Raw genomic sequence first — 16,783 nt, forward strand, 5'->3', positions numbered from 1 at the left:
TCTCTCTCTCTGTCTCTCTCTCTCTCTCTCCCTCCCTCTCTCTCTGTCTCTCTGTCTCTCTGTCTCTCTCTCTGTCTCTGTCTCTCTCTCTCTCTCTCTCTCTCTCTCTCTCTCTCTCTCTCTCTCTCTGTCTCTCTCTCTCTCTCTCTGTCTCTCTCTGTGTGTGTATATATATATATATATCCCTAGTACCTAGTTCAGAGAGTTGCCCATAGCAGGCATTAAACATGCTTGCTAAATCCTCCATCTCATCCTGCCTTTTCATGCCTGGGCTGAGTGCTTGGTCAGATTCTAAGTTTGTAGCTAATGGAACTTGAGTTTGACAATGCTGGAGGTAACCCTCCAAGTATGACTCCCAAGTATTGGGAGAAGAATCTTGTATGTTTGTGATTGTACCTTTTGAAGTAAATATCTCTGTAGAAGATTTTATTTTTTTTAAAGGCAATGCTCTTAGGTTTCTTAGATTCTTTTAATTCTTATCTCTGTGTATAGGGGTCCTGATTTGGTAGCAAGTACCCCCCCTTCCTCTTTTATTCTCCCCTCCCCATCATATGAGTTCTTCTCTTGGGTTTTGAGCTGAAATGTAGAACATTTATAGCACAAACCCAAAGTTTAAGGTGAAACTTTTGGGTAGGGCTAAGAATCATAGTGTAGGTATTTGCATAGTATGTAGGTATTTTTTTTCTTTAAAAATAAAAATGTATACAAATAGGCACAGACTTTTTTCCTTGAAGAATTATCTGACCTATTGCCTAAAGTTGCTATCTTAATACTTTATAGTATGGTATATTTCAGTCATTGAGGCAAAATATCATTATGAGGCAAATATACCATGGTATGGTGTATTTCAGTCATTGAGGCAAATTATGGGTGTTTGATATAGGACAAAAATAACAAGCCAATGGGTCCTAAAAACAGTAACTAATTTCCACAGAAAGATGTGCAGAAAGTGTAAAAAGTGCCACGCAATTGCCAAAGGTCACATTCCTTCATACAAGGAATGAGTTATCATCAGCTCCCACTTCCACTCAGAAAGTCTACAAGAAACAAAGGCCCTTCCATTGGTAATCTGACCTAGTGGCTGTGATAGTAATGGCAATTAAAGATTCCCCTGTATTGGCTTGGTTTTCAAATTGATTGTATTAAAACCCAGAGTTTGTTAATCCCACCTGTGGGATGGGCTTGTTGATGTGAAAAGAAAGTCCTGAAGTGGGAGGAGCTGGTGATGTAGATTTGGAGAGACAAGAGAGAGGCGGAAGTTTTTTTTTGGAAGCAGCACCTCGTGGAGAGGGAGAGACTAAGAGATTGCTGGTGGCCGCTTTGAATTGCCCTGGACTTTTGAGACCTGCCCCCTGAGCTGCCAAGGACTGAGGAGACATGGCTGTTTTGCTGGTACTTTGTCTGTCTGTTTTGATGTTATTTTGCCAGATTTGTCCACTGGTGAAAGACTGTCCTGTTGAAGAAGTCCTGGAACCTGGCATTTGGTTAAGAAGGCCTGAGACTGTCCTGCAGACAGAGAGTGAATACTGTCCACTGGTGAGGGACAGTACTGAGAGTGAATACTGTCCACTGGTGAGGGACAGTACTGTTGTTGCAGGGGTCTGGAGACTGTCCGGCAGACAGAATGAATACTGTCCACTGGTGAAGGACAGTGCTGTTGTTGCAGGGGTCTGGGAGCCTTTCTGTTGGTTCAGAAGCCCTGAAGAAGGATTTTCTTGCTGTATGTTTGCAGAAATCCTGGGAGAGGGCTTTGCTAATGTGTTCAGGGGTTCTAGGACTGTTCTACAGACAGAGGATAAATTCATGAAGGGACTGGCAATGTATCTTATGGCCTTGCTAAGCCTTGTCTCTCTAGGAACTAAGATTGCTGAGAACTTGCCTCATGTCAAGATGAAGAAAAGACCTCCATTTGGGTATTAAGTGCTGTGTTTAAACTTGATGTAACTCTGGGGTAGATTCAATTGTGATCCAGGGGTGGGGAACTTTTGACCTTTTTGTGTTCTATGGTTGAGCAAATGAATGTATTTTACTTATGTTTGGAAACTAATCTCCATTTGAGAAGAGGGGCTTTGTGGTGGACTTAATTAAGGTATAGCCTAGGGGTGGAGAAGTATTTGGAACAGAGACTTTGTAATTGATTGAATGATTGGAAAGTCCTGGGGTGGGGTAGGCCTTGGAGATGATTTAATCACACTTAGTAAATGCTGTATTTTGAATGATGTCATGTTTTGATCTTCTCTGTTCTGGGTTTGTTACTGAATAAAATAGAGAGCACCTATGCTGGTATTTTGAACCTGGGAAGTTGCCTTTGCTTGATATTACATTGGCATTACATTACAGTGGCTTGAATTATTTTTGAGAGATTATGTAAGGACATACAACAGGAAATCTTGGATGATCTAATTATATTTCTGCTCACAGTGACAGGAGGCCTTAGAGTCTATCCATTTGGGTTTGGGGTAGAATCTGAGAAGCTGCCTCTAACATCTGTAATTCTTGGAAGACTAGGAGTTCCTTGTTGGAAGTTTGCTTATTTTAGTTCATTAGCAGGTAAGGGAGTGGCAGGAGTGGGGGGCATTGGGGAGCCAGGCATCTGGTCGCATTCAAATTAGAAGGAAATGCTGTAATTGAGAACTGAGCTCTTATCTGAGAGTGTAGTTCTGAGTCATTCCTTATTTCTAATCCAACAGGATATTTGGAGAAAAGTAAGTGCCTTTGTCAAAAAAAAAGTGGAAAAGGCATACTTGTATTTCACCTTAGTAAAACAATTTGATTCATAAATTATTACATGGCCGTGTGGTAATGAGAAGTCACCTAGTGTTTTCTAGTTCTCATCAGTGCCACCTAGCATTGTCTTTCCCAAATTACAGGTTCATTTTTTTTAATTGAATCACTGTTTTGAATAATGAATTTTTAAAAATACTATTAACACCTAGGATATATATATATATATATATGTACATATATATAAATACCTTAAAGGTTTACAAAGTGAGTTGTAATGATCTCATTTGATCCGCACAACTATGGGGGGTAGCTGCTATTATTATCTACATCTTACAGATGAAAAATCTGAAGTAGACAGAAGTTGTGATTTGCCCAGCCTGGTTCTGAACTCAGGTCTTCCTGACTCTAGATGGAGGATGCTGTCTCCTGTGACACCTGCTTTTCTCTAGATACAACCGATGACAGTAGGAGACATTAATTTAATGCTTTAACATTTACAAAATGCTTTTCTCAGAATCACCCTGTAGGGTAGGTAAATATGGAATAACTACTAATTTCATGGATTTAAGCAGCCTAGAATATGTAACCCTTTAATATTCACTGTCATAACTATACATTTTGGGAAACAATGCAGCATAGCGTAGAGAGAACTGGCCTGACTTTAATTCTTTTCTTCCTCTGACCTATAACCCATGAATGGCTAGATGAACCTGAATATTTAATCTCTTGATGATCCAGAATACTCTCTAAAGTCTATAAATCACATAGAATTATGCAATTTCATCCATACTGGTAGAAGAAGTTCCTATTGATGAAATCACGGGTCTAATCAAACAAAAAAATAACTTTTAAGTTGACTAAAAGGTTGAATTCAAAACTTCAAAGACAAAAAATTTGATATTAGGATATACTACCTTCAAGAGGAGGGCAGCTATGTGGCACAGTGGATAGAGCATTGGTCCTGGAGTTAGGAAAACTCCTCTTCTTAAGTTCAAATCTGACCTCAGACACTTACTAACTGTGTGACCCTGAGCAAATCACTTAACCTTGTTTGCCTCAGTTCCTCATCCATAAAATGAGCTGGAGAAGAAAATGGCAAGTCACTCCAGAATCTTTGCCAAGAAAACCCCAAATAGGAGTCGGACACAACTGAAACAAATGAACAAAAGCCATCAAGATGGAATCATCTTTCAGCTAAAATCAAAGGACTAGGTTTTTTGTATAAACACGGCTCATCTGAGATGGAAATATGGCTTTTTACCCACAAAAAAATGGATACTTCAAACAAACTAGAAGTTTGTTATTTTAAAAAACATGCCTGAGTTTTATAAAGTGTTGCCAAAGACAAAATTTTAAAATAACATCAAACCTTTAAAAACCAAAAAGTCTGGTATAATTCTGTATCTTTATGATAGGTCCTTAACCAATTATCACATTTCAATCTATTTGAACTCAGAGGTCTTTGTAGAATATCCCTTTGTGTTTCACTGTTTATCTCTTTGATGTGGGTAGGTGATGCAGTGAATAAAGCAATGAACTGGGAATCAGGAAAACCTGACTTCAAGTCCAACTTCAGATACTTACTAGCTATGTGACCCTGGGAAAGTGACTTAATCTCTGTTTGCCTCGGTTTCCTCAACTGTAAAACAGGGATTTTACTCTTCTCTCTCTACACTCTTTACACTTCCTATAAAATGGGGATAATAATATCCCCTCTTTCTCAGAGTTGTTGTGAGGATTAAATGAGATATGTGTAAAGTGCTTAGCATAGTGCCCAGCATAGTAAACACTTAATCAATGCTTACCTCCTGTCTTTTTTCTCTTAACTTGGAAAGTTCTTCCTGGGCATAGATTCATCATTCTGAAGTTGTGAGGTTTCAAATAACCTTATGATGAAATAATGGCCTTCCAGGTGTATTCATTCATCTGACAGTGACTTCTTTCTCCTATTTAACCAATTATTAAGTGTTTATTAGGCATCTTCTATGGCTCAGGCACTATGCTAGATGCTGGGAACACAAAAGATAATCATGAAATAGTGCCTGTCTCAATGAGCTTACCTTCTTTCCAAGGAGACAATATAAACATATATGTGTGTGGGTGTGGGTGTGTTTGTGTGTGTACAAATATACTCATGAATTGTATACAAGGCGATTTCAGTGGGAAGATCACTCGGAGCTAGGGGAAGAAGGCCTTTTGCAAAGGTGGCATTTGAATTTAATCTCAAATGTGGTTAGTTTATTCAGGAAGTGGAGGTGATGAGAGACCTCATGCCAAGCATGGGGATCAGTCAGAACAAAGTCTTGGAGATGGGAAATGAAGTACCCGTTCTGCATGAGGAAGAGTAAGAAAGTAAAGGGTGTGAGAAAAGCAATATTGTATAATAGGGCCTGAAAGGTAGGTTGAGGCCAGGTTGTGAAAGGCTTTACATGTCAAGACGTGTAGGGAACTTCCAGTGAGGAAATTCCATTTACCGATGCAGATCCCATAGTTCTGCAATTTATAGTTTTAGAGAATTACCTGGAACACCAGAAATTGATTTGACTGAGATCACATCATAAGTATGTGTCAGAAGTGAGACTTGACAACAGATTTTCTATTTTCACGGCTAACTTTCTTTCTAGTATTCTACCCATTCTCCTCCCATTTTACAGATAAGAAAATAATAGGGAACTCATATTGCTACTGCATTTTTAAGGTTTCTACATGCTTTCCCCACAATAATTATATGCATTTGGTAGCCCTGAAATGTGTTTAGTGGCACTTCTTGCTAGCTCTTGAGATGACTGTTAAATTTTCTGTGGGAGCTTTTATAGGTGGGAAATCCACCAATACTACAAATTAGGCTTTACTTATTGTTTTGTTAATTGCCGAGACCTAAGAAAGTGATGGAGAAACTGCTAATGTAGATGAAAATTAAAAGTTTCTTGTATACATTTTTTTTTCTCAGAGGACTAGTTGTTAAACATTTACTAGCACACCTCTGTGTACTGATATTATTCTCATTTACATATACATTACATTAGAGGCAGTTAGGAAGCACAGTGGATGGAGCATCTGGCCTGGAGTCAGAAAGACCTGAGTTCAAATATGTCATCAAATACTTATTAGCCCAGTGACCATGGGCAAAACACTAAACTTTTGTCTTCCTCATTTTCTTCAAATGTGAAATGGAATAATTAGTGGCAATTATCCCATAGAGTTGTTGTGAGAGTCAAACAAGATAATATTTTTGAAGTGCTTAGTACAGTGTTTGGGCAGCTAGGTTGTGCAGTGGTTAGAGTACTGGGCTTGGAATTAGGAAGATTTATCTTCATGAGTTCAAATTCTGCCTCAGACACTTGCTAGCTGTGTGACCCTGGTCAAGTCATTTAACCCTCTTTGCCTCAATTTCCTTATCTGTAAAATGAGCTGGAGAAGGAAATGGCAAATTGTCTTGGCCAAGAAAACCCCAAGTAGGGTCAGACAAGACTGAAAGCATTCAACAAAAACTAACACAATGCTTGGCACAGAGTAGGTACTCAATAAAAGCTTGTTCCTTTCCCCTTCTTTCCCTAGATATATGGAAATTAAGGCTCACAGTGGTCATTTGACCAATGAAGTGCCCCAATTAAGTGGAATATCTGGGACAAATTCAGATCTTTAAAACTTCAAGGAGAATTATCCTTGCATGGATGGAGACCTGCTTATAGGAAAAGAAATCAAGTACTCAGACTTTTCAGCCTCCATACTTGTAAAGAGGAAAATTTGGCAGATTGAATAACTAAGCCCAAGAGGATGGGTTAATTATTAAACATTATGGAATTGTGGAAAAATCTCTCAAGCTTGTAGTCAGATGACCTGCGTTTGAGTCCTGGCTACCATGAATTATAGTGGGTCACTTTACCATTCAGGCTTTTTTTTTTCAAATGCTTTATTAACTTCTGATTTACATCATTCATTTCCGCAAGATTTTGAGTTACAAATTTTCTCCCCGTTTTTCCCCTACCTACCACCCCATAATAGCAGTCCCACAGGCTATCCCCTCCTCCAATCTGCTCTCTCCCATATTTTCTCCCATACCCCTTTCGACTTTTCCACTGGATCTCTATGCCTCAGTGCCTGTATATCTTATTACCCAATTACATGTAAAATAGTATTAATAATACCACACACACACACACACACACACACACATATATATATATATATATATATATATACATATATGACTATTTGATTTTAAAACATTGAATTCCAGATTCATTCCCTTTCTCCCTTGTCACCCACCCTTACTGGGAAGATAAGCAGTTCAGTATAGGTTGTACATGTGTGGCTAATGCAAAACAATAACAGAGTAGATATATTGGAAAAGACTGACTATATTTCCCTCCCTCCTATCCCACCTCCCACTTGTTCTATTCTCTACTTTGATCCTGTCCCTTTTCAAAAGTAGGTGATTCCAACTTCCCTCCCCCCCAGTCTGCCCTCCCTTCCATCATTCCCCCTCTCGTCCCCTCCCCCCCTACTCTCCTGGAGGGTGAGATACCCTATTTAGTGTGCATTTCATTCCCTCATCAAGCCAAATTCAATGGGAATAAGGTTGACCCATTCCCTTTTGCCTTCCTATTCTTCCCCTTCATTGTAACCATTCCCCCTTGCCTCTTCTATATGAGATAGTTTACCCCATTCTGTCTCTCCCCATCTCCTCTCATTATACTCCTCTCTCACCTCTTAATTTTAATTTTTATGTATGATCCCTTCCTGTTAAATTGGTCCTGTGCCCTCTGTCTATATATACATGTAAACATATATACACACATTCACATATGTACTCATATGCTCATATACCCTCATATATAGACACACACACATAAATATATATATATATATATATATATATATATATATATATATTTCTATTCCCTTCAACTACCGAGAAAAGTTTCATCAGTTACAATTATTGTTTTTCCATGTAGGAATGTTAAGAGTTCAAATTTGATAAGTTCCTTATGATTTCTTTTCCCTGTTTACCTTCTCATGCTTCTTTGCTTCTTGTATCTGAATGTCAAATTTTCTATTCAACTCTGGTTTTTTCAGCAAGAATGCTTGAAAGTCCTCTATTCCACTGAATGACCATATTTTCCTCTGAAACCTGATACTCAGTTTTGCTGAGTAGGTGACTCTTGGTTTTAATCCCAGCTCCTTTGACCCCCAGAATATCATATTCCAAGCCCTTTGATCCCTCAGTGTAGAAGCTGCCAGATTCTGGGCTATCCTGATTATGTTTCCACAATATTCAAATTGTTTCTTCCTGGCTGCTTGTAGTATTCTCTCCTTAATCTTGGAATTCCAGAACCTGCCTATAATATTCCTAGGAGTTTTTTGGGGGGATCTTTTTCACGAGGTGATCAGTGGATTCTTTCAACCTATGTTTTGCCCTCTGGTTCTAAAACATCAGGGCAGTTTTTTTGAGAACTTCCTGCAGGATGATTTCTAGGTTCCTACTTTGATCATGTCTTTCAGATAGTCCAATAATTTTTAAATTATATCTCCTGGATCTATTTTCCAGGTCAGTGGTTTTCCCCATGAGATATTTCACATTGCCTTCTATTCTTTCATTTGTTTGGATCTGTTTAACAGCATCTTGATTTCTCATAAAGTCATTAGCTTCCATTTGCTCCAATCTAATTCTGAAGCAATGATTCTCCTCATTGAGCTTTTGAGATTCTTTTTCCATCTGGCAAATTCAGATTTTTAAGGCCTTCTTCTCCTCATTGCCTTTTGGAGTCTCTTTTGCCATTTCAGTTAGTCTATTTTTTAAGGTGTTATTTTTCTCAGTCAGGCTGTTGACTCTCATTTCATAATTTTCTTGCATCATTCTCATTTCTCTTCCCAAATTTTCCTCCACTTCTTTTATCTGCTTCTTCAGCTCCTCTATGGCCTGTAACCAGCTCGTATTTTCCTTTGAAGCTTTTGGTGCAGGAGTTCTGACTTCACTGTCTTCTTCCATGCTTTGCCCCTTTTTGTCCCCAAAATAGGAGTGTAATGTTGGAATCTTCTGTCTGCTTTGTTTCCTTTGCCTGGTCATGTCGTCCCTCAGTCACTTGACCCCTAGGCTTTTTGCCACAGTAGGACTCTGCCACCAGACAGGGGAGCTTTTGTCACAAATGCTGGGGTTTTTCTCAGCTGCTGGAGGTATTAGATGGGTGCCCTCTCTGAGGTCTCTACACACTCTGGCAAGCTGGACACATGCCCCAGGACCTCCACCCTAGACTGCAATCCAGATCCAAGAAGGTTAAAGCAAGAGTGATTACCCCTCAGATTGGTGCTTGGTCCCCCAACACTCTGCATGCCAGGAGCTGAAGCTGCCATGTGGCACTGGCTGGCTGTGCCGGTGTCTCAGCAGCTTTCTCGCCCCAGGGGCAAAAGCCATGAACTCCCACTTACTGTGTTCCAAAGTCCAGAGTGCATTGACCTCTTACTTTGTCCTTTGCATCTATGTGTTGATAAATCTGGAAAGGGCCACAGCTGCTGCTGATCTGGAATCCCTCCAGCCAGTGGCTGGTCAGGCCCGCCCTGGGGCTAAAGCCTCTTTGGCGCTGAGCTCAGCTCCCAGACCACTGCAGTGACCTATTCCTGCTGCCAGGCTGTCCTCAGCAGGAGGTTAGCTTCTCTGTGTCATTTTGTGGGTTCTACAGCTCCAAAGTTTGTTCAGAGTCCCCTTTTTACATGGATTGGGGAAGGTGGAAGTCGGAGCAGCAGGGAGGTCCTGCTTCTATTCCGCCTTCTTGACTCCGCCCCAAGGAGATTACCTCTCTTGCTTCTTTTCCAAATTTTTCAGAAGCCAAAAGAGGTATTATAATTATGTTGGAGTATCTTGACAATGCAAACAGTGCAAAAACTTGAACTGTTTCCCTGTCCCCACCCCAATCAAAAAGGAGGGGTTTGCTATCTTCAAAGAAAAGAAAAACCCACCCTGTTCCTAAATAGCTAGTAGAGGCTAACCATATTAGATGACACCCGCATCATAATACAAACTTTTAAGATAGAAACAACTTATCCAAATCTCCCAAGAGAAGCCTCTATAGTCAGAAAATTGGCTTGAATACAAACTACTTTCTATTAGATGGACTTTGTCTCTTTCCACCAAACATTACTATGTGGGGGGAAAGCCATCACTAATATAGAGAACTTAAACAGCTTTTAAAATGAGATTTACTCTAATTTTGTGATAAGCTTTTATTATTCTCCATGATCCAGACTCTTCCCACTTTAACTAAAATTTCTTTCTCTCTTCCTTAGCTGGCAATCTCCAGTCCTTACAGGCCAGTGTAAGATGGCGTCACATGGTAAGTGAAATTTTGTGGAATAGTGCATCATCAGGAATTGTTTGGGAAATATGCAGTAGAATAGAACTTGCTCCTGTCTTATAACAAAGTTCTTATAATCAGTGTTTAATGTCTTCTTCATGTATATAGATAGATGGAGGTGTAGACATAGATATACAGACAAAAAAGAGAGAGATAATAGAGACAGATATATGAGAAAAACAAAAATTCTTTGGTTCTACACGACCTCCAAGTCTTCTCTCTCTCCAAGTAACTACTAAGTATTTTCTTCCATCCTTGACAATGAGATTAACTCCCACTAATCCACATTCACCCAAAAAAGTAAAAACAGTAAGGAGAACTAGAGGAAGTAGAAAAAGGTTTATGTAAGAAATGCCCGACCAGGAGTTTAGTCTGCAAGTTTTGGAATGGCATTCCACTTCACTCTTTCCTCTTATGGGCCTTGACTATAACAGAAGGCATAGGAAGTAATTTCAACCAGTACTTCTTTAAGTTCCACCACATGACCTTTTGTTCATGTTGTAAGGAGTTATTAAATGATATAAAAAGTGCCAAATTGGGAATCAAATAACCTAAGTTCAAATTCTGGCTCTGCTTCTTTCTGTATGTTTGATCTGGATCAGGCAATTTAAAATTTCTTGACTTCAGGTTTCTCATTTATGAAATAGACAAAATTATTTCTAAGGCTTATTTCAACTTTAACACTATGATGTTGGGGGCAGGGGCAGAGCCAAGATGGTGGTGTAGAAGCAGGAAAACTCCCTGAGTTCCCCCCATAACCACCTCAAATACCTATAGAATATGACTCTAAACAAACTTTAGAGCTACAGAACCCACAAAGTGACAGAGAGAAACGAATCTCCCACTGAAGGCAGCCTGGAAGGCAGACAGAAAGGGTCCATCACAGCACAGTGGGAGCTGAGCCCACCTAGGTGAGCCCAACATTTTAGCCTCAGGGTGGCCCTGACCAGCTGTGGCTGGAGGGACTTTGGGAAAGTGGATCACCAGTAGCTATGGAAGTTTCCAGAATTATCAGCCCATTAATGCCAAAGGCAAGTAAAAGGTCAGTGTGGACTTTGGGAAAGCGGGGTCTGGGAGTGCGGTCTGGCTCTGGCCTCTGCCTATGGAAGGGGAAGTGGCTGAGGTGCAGCAGTGGTTGAGGTGTGTGACCAGTGAACCAGAGCTTATGGGGGCTGTAGAGAGGGCACCCAACTAATAGCTCCAGCAGCTTTGAAAACCCTAGCAATTTGGGACAAAGGAAGCAGAGTTCTACTGTGGGAAAAAGCTCAAAAGTCAAGTAATTGAATGGCAACATGAGCAAGCAAAGGAAGCAAAGCAAGCACAGAAATTCAACTTTAGATTCCTTTTTTGGGGACAGAAAGGATCAAAACATGGAATGGCAGGAAGACAATGAAATCAGAACTCCAGCACCAAAAGCTTCTAAGAAAAATGTAAATGGTTTACAGGCCATAGAAGAGCTTAAGAAGGAATTTGAAAACCAAATAAGAGAAGTGGATAAAAAATTGGGAAGAGGAATGAGAATGATGCAATAAAATCATGAAAAGCGAGTTAACAACCTGACTGAAGAAAATAACACCTTAAAAAATAGACTAGCTGAAATGGCAAAAGAAGCTCAAAAAGCCAATGAGGAGAAGAATGCCTTAAAAAGCCCAATTTGCCAGATGGAAAAAGAATTTCAAAAGTTCACTGAATAGAATAATTCCTTCAGAATTAGATTGGAGCAAATGGAAGCTAATGACTTTATGAGAAATCAAGATACTATTAAACAGATACAAACAAATGAGAGAATAGAAGGCAATGCAAAATATCTCACTGGAAAAACCACTGACCTGGAAAATAGATCCAGGAGAGATAATTTAAAAATTATTGGACTACCTGAAAGCCATTATTAAAAAGAGAACCTAGAAATCCTCCTTCAAAAAATTCTCAAGGAAAATTGCCCTGATGTTTTAGAACCAGAGTGAAAAATAGAAGTTGAAAGAATCCACTGATCACCTTTTGAAAAAGATCCCCCCCAAAAAACTCCTAGGAATATTATAGCCAGGTCCTGGAGTTCCCAGCAAGCAGAAAAATATTACAAGCAGCCAAGAAGAAACAATTTAAATATTGTGAAAACACAATCAGGATAACACAGGATCTGGCAGCTTCTACATTGAGGTATCGAAGGGCTTGGGATATGATATTCTAGAGGTCAAAGGAGCTGGGATTAAAACCAAGAATCACCTACCCAGAAAAACCAAGCATAATGTTTCAGGGAAAAATATGGTCATTCAATGACATAGAGGACTTTCGAGCTTTCTTGATGAAAAAACCAGAGTTGAGTAGAAAATTTGACATTCAGATACAAGCAGCAAGAGAAGCATAAGAAGGTAAACAGAAGAAATCACAAGGAACTTGTCAAAGTTGAACTATTTATATGCCTATATGGAAAAATGATCATTGTAACTTATGAAACTTTTATCAGTATGAGGATAGTTGAAGGGAATAGAAGTGTACACACACACACACACACATATATATATATATATACCCATATATATACATGTCTATATAGGAGGGTATATGGGTGTATGAATACATATGTGAATGTGTGTATATATGTGTACAAGTATACATAGAAGGCACTGGACCAATTTAATAGGAAGGGATGATACTTAAAAGGTAAAATTCAGAGGTGAGAGAGGAATAATTATATTTATATTAATTAAATATTTAATAATTATATATGAGAGGAGATAGGGGAAAGACAGAATGTAGTAAATTATCTCATATAGAAGAGGCAAGGGAAAACTGTTACAAGGGAGGGTAAGAACAGGAAGGCAAAAGGGAATGGGTCAACCTTACTCTCATAGAATTTGGCTTAGGGTGGGAATAACATGCACACTAAATAGGGTATCTCACCCTACAGGAGAGTAGGGGGAAAGGGAAAGAGGGGGGATGATGGAGGGGAGGGCAGGTTGCGGGGGAGGGTAGTTAGAAGCACACACTTTTGAAAAGGGACAGAGTCAAAGTGGAGAATAGAACAAGTGGGGGTGGAATAGGATGGAGGGAAATATAATCAGTCTTTCACAATATATCCACTATGGAAATGTTTTGCATAACTACACAAGTACAACCTATATTAAATTGCTTATCTTCACAGTAAGGGTGGGTGATGAGGGAGTAAGGGAAAGAATCTGGAATTCAAAGTTTTAAAATCAAATGTTTAATATATATATATATACATATATATGTTTTGGGGTGGTGGGTAGTGGAAAGATGGGGAGAAAATTTGTAACACAAAATCTTGTGGAAATGAATAATATAAATTAAAAATAAACACAAAATTTAATTTAAAAAGCACACAAAAAAACTATGATGTTATAGAAGCAGATGGGTGGCAAATGTATAGAATACTTTACTCAGAGTCAGGATGACCTGGCAACTCTTACTATTTATGTGACACGGGATAAGTCACTTAACCTTGTTCAGTCTCAGTTTCTTCTTTCTGAAACAGAAATAACAATAACATACCTACTCCACAGGGTCCTTTTGAGAATTAAATAATATAATATATGTAAGGCATTTTACAAGCCTTAAAGTGCTATATAAAGAGTAGCTATAATAATATTGACAAGGATGATGAGAATGAGGGTGGTGTTGATGATATGGTCTTTTAAATGTTTCCTGAAGACAGTGGTTCTCAGCAAGAAGATTATCTTGTAGCCTAAGTTAAAGAGGCTCTCTTTAATATGAAGTTGCTCTGCACTTGGAGAGTAGAGTAAGTTAGCAAGAATTATATATTTCAGTTGGTTCTATGTCACTAGTTATATAGAATGGTTGATTTTTATGGGTGGATGGATCCATCTTTAATCCATCTTCCACCAAGCCTCCAAAAGGTTTTCTAAAGCATACTTGACTGGGTCACTCCACTCTCTGACTTGTAACCTTTAGGAGCTTGACATTTAAAGCCATTCACACTTGGGCTATAGCCAGTCTTTCTATGCTCATTCTATATCATTGTCATACACTCTACATTCCAATCAAATGGCTTACTGGTGGTTCCCCAAAATGAGCATTCCATATCCTACCTTCTATTATTAAACCTTTGCACAGGCCATCCACTGCTCCAGAAACTTTAGTGGGGCCTCTTCTGTCATGTGGCAAAGGAACACTTTCCCATCACTCCTCCCTCCGTCTTTCACTTGCTCTCAATTTTCCAGGGAAAAGACAGTCTTTTTGCCATTGGAGGAGGGAGAAGACAATTCAATGTCACCATTTTATTAAATTTAGTTTTAGCCTCCTCCCAGAAGACACCACCTTTACAAAGTTACATGATCACGGAGGAAGGGAGGGAACCACATTAATGCACAAATCCCATTTCTCCATCAAGTCCCATTCCTGCTTGGAAGCCATTCCTTTATCCCCTGTCTTCTGGAAGTCTTAGGTTCAGTTCAGGTGCTGCTTACTACAGGAATCCATCAGTTTATCCCTCAATCCCTCCTCAAATTACCCACCTATGGGGGTGGAAATCACCAGTAGTCTTATGTCTTGCCACTGGACTCCCATGACTAGAGGAGAGAGTGAGGCTGCTCTCTGCCTCACTCAAATCCAATTCACGTGCAATTCACGAGAATGAAGGAAAACCACAATAAACTTTCATGACTCTCTTATCTCTAGGAACAAATGTATTTGCCCACTTGTCATTTAAAGCCCTTTACAACCCAGCTCCAAACTATGTTTCTCCTTATATTTTATTTTACTCCCTTTTACATACAGTATAATCCATGCAAATTGGCCTTCTTGAGGTTGTTCACATTAGACTATCTCCAATGTCTGGCTTTTTTTTTAACAAGCTTTTGGCTAAGCCTAGAAATACCTCCTCTTTCTGGCACCTAGGATACTAGTGGCTTTAATAAATACCTATTAACTATGCCACCCTATAGTTTTTTTAGCTGGAAAGTTTTTGCCAATCTGGCTGGAATTTTACTTGCTTTACATTCAAGTTTCCTTTCATATTAAATACAGTTCTCTTCCAGGAGTCAGGAAAACCTGGGTTCAAAGACCAGATGTAGATCACTCCTTGTTATGTGATCCTGATCCTTGGTTTTCTCATATGTAAAAACAAGGGGGGGGGATTAAAACTTAAATCCACATTGTACTTTAAATTTTGCCTCTTTTTTCAGCCTCTCAACAATCCTATAATGATAAACTGTATTACAATTATAATTATACCAATTTTACCCAGAGTGCCAGAGGTAAAGTAACTTGTCTAGAGTCACACAGCAGGCATTAAGCAAAAGAGATAAGGTTTGAATTCAGTGCTTGATGACTCCAAGTCTAGCACTGCCCAGTATACCACAATGGAATAGCTATACTACACCATACTATCTATCTCCCAAGGTTGTTCTGAAGAAAATGTCTTGCAAACCTTAAAATAGAATATAGGTATTAATTATTTTAGCAACAACAATAATAACTGAGATTTATATAACTACAAAGTGCCTTATACCTATTAACTCACATGGGCTTCATAATAACCCTAAGACATCCATATCACAAATACTATCATGATTCCCATTTTACAGATTAGTAATCTATGTCTCAGAGGGTTTAGATGACTTGTCTCTAGTCATCCTACAGGTAAGGATGCTCTCTCAATGGCCTCTAAGAAAGGAAAAATAGCTCTTCTTTTTGTGATAACCAATGCAGTTATTTGATTTGACTTTTTCTGCAACTTGCAGGAAAAAATTAATACAGATGTGTGGGATATTTTCTGTAAACTGCTGAGCCATCAGACTATGATCTTGGCAATAAATTCCAGGTATGTGATGACTTTTCATTTAATACCAGGCATAAAAACAACTTTTCTTCCCTGGACTCTCACACATGCTGATGGCTCATTAGCTATGTCTACTTCTAGTGACTGAAGGAGAGGAGAGAGAGATGGAAGAATACAGATCAGGGGTGTACTGATAAATCTTTGACAATCAACTCCTCAAAAAAGTGTATATACAACTTACTTTTAAGTCCGATCTGTTTCTAACATCTTTTATATCACTTTCTTATGCCTAGTCAATCAACAAAACAATAAATCAAGCCCTAAATTTGTAGTTTGCCCATTTCCAAGGTGTAAATGTCCACCCTGAAAATTTCATAATCGCCTGGTTCGAGTTGGTTCCAAGCATACCCTTGATACTGATTCTCAAATTTAATAGGAATAAACATAATGTCCAACATTTGAATTAAAGAAAATTTAATTATACACATACAAGTGTGCATTTCTTATGTGTGTTGGGGGTGAGTAGAGGATCATGATTGAATGTATTAAAAAAAACTTTAGGGTCTTTTGTTAGTTGAAAACGACAGCATGAGTTAATCATATGAGGTGGCAACCGAAATAAATGATGTGAAATTAGTTTGCATTATTGAAAATATAGGGGTATGACACAGTTGGACTATACTTTTCTATGATCCTACCACTTTTGGAATATTGTGTTTAACTCTTGGCACTGTAAGGGAAATTGAAAAACCAGAGCAATTCCAAAGAAAGGGAACCATTTATAATAAGATTCAGAACTATCTGGAAAAAATTAGCTTGAAGACCTGGAAATATTTAGTCTGGGGAAGAAAAAGGATTTAGAGGGGATATAATTTATCTTCAAATATGTAAAGGCTATGTCAGGTAGAAGAGAAGTTACATTTATTTAGTTTGGTTCTAGAGA

At 38.7% G+C, this 16,783-nt stretch overlaps 1 protein-coding gene across 1 annotated transcript in view; it reads left to right on the forward strand.

The window, feature by feature from the left end:
- Positions 1 to 16,783, forward strand: part of MROH9 (maestro heat like repeat family member 9) — an 81,917-nt gene that overhangs the window by 4,452 nt on the left and 60,682 nt on the right. The window contains exon 3 of the mRNA XM_069094517.1: positions 15,803 to 15,882. Within this exon, the coding sequence (XP_068950618.1) occupies positions 15,803 to 15,882 (80 nt within the window). The remainder of the gene's footprint in view (positions 1 to 15,802; positions 15,883 to 16,783) is intronic.

Source organism: Petaurus breviceps, unplaced genomic scaffold (assembly GCF_028583685.1).
Source record: "Petaurus breviceps papuanus isolate PSGF00001 unplaced genomic scaffold, PetGlider_PUasm1.0 220, whole genome shotgun sequence".
Taxonomy (NCBI): domain Eukaryota; kingdom Metazoa; phylum Chordata; class Mammalia; order Diprotodontia; family Petauridae; genus Petaurus; species Petaurus breviceps.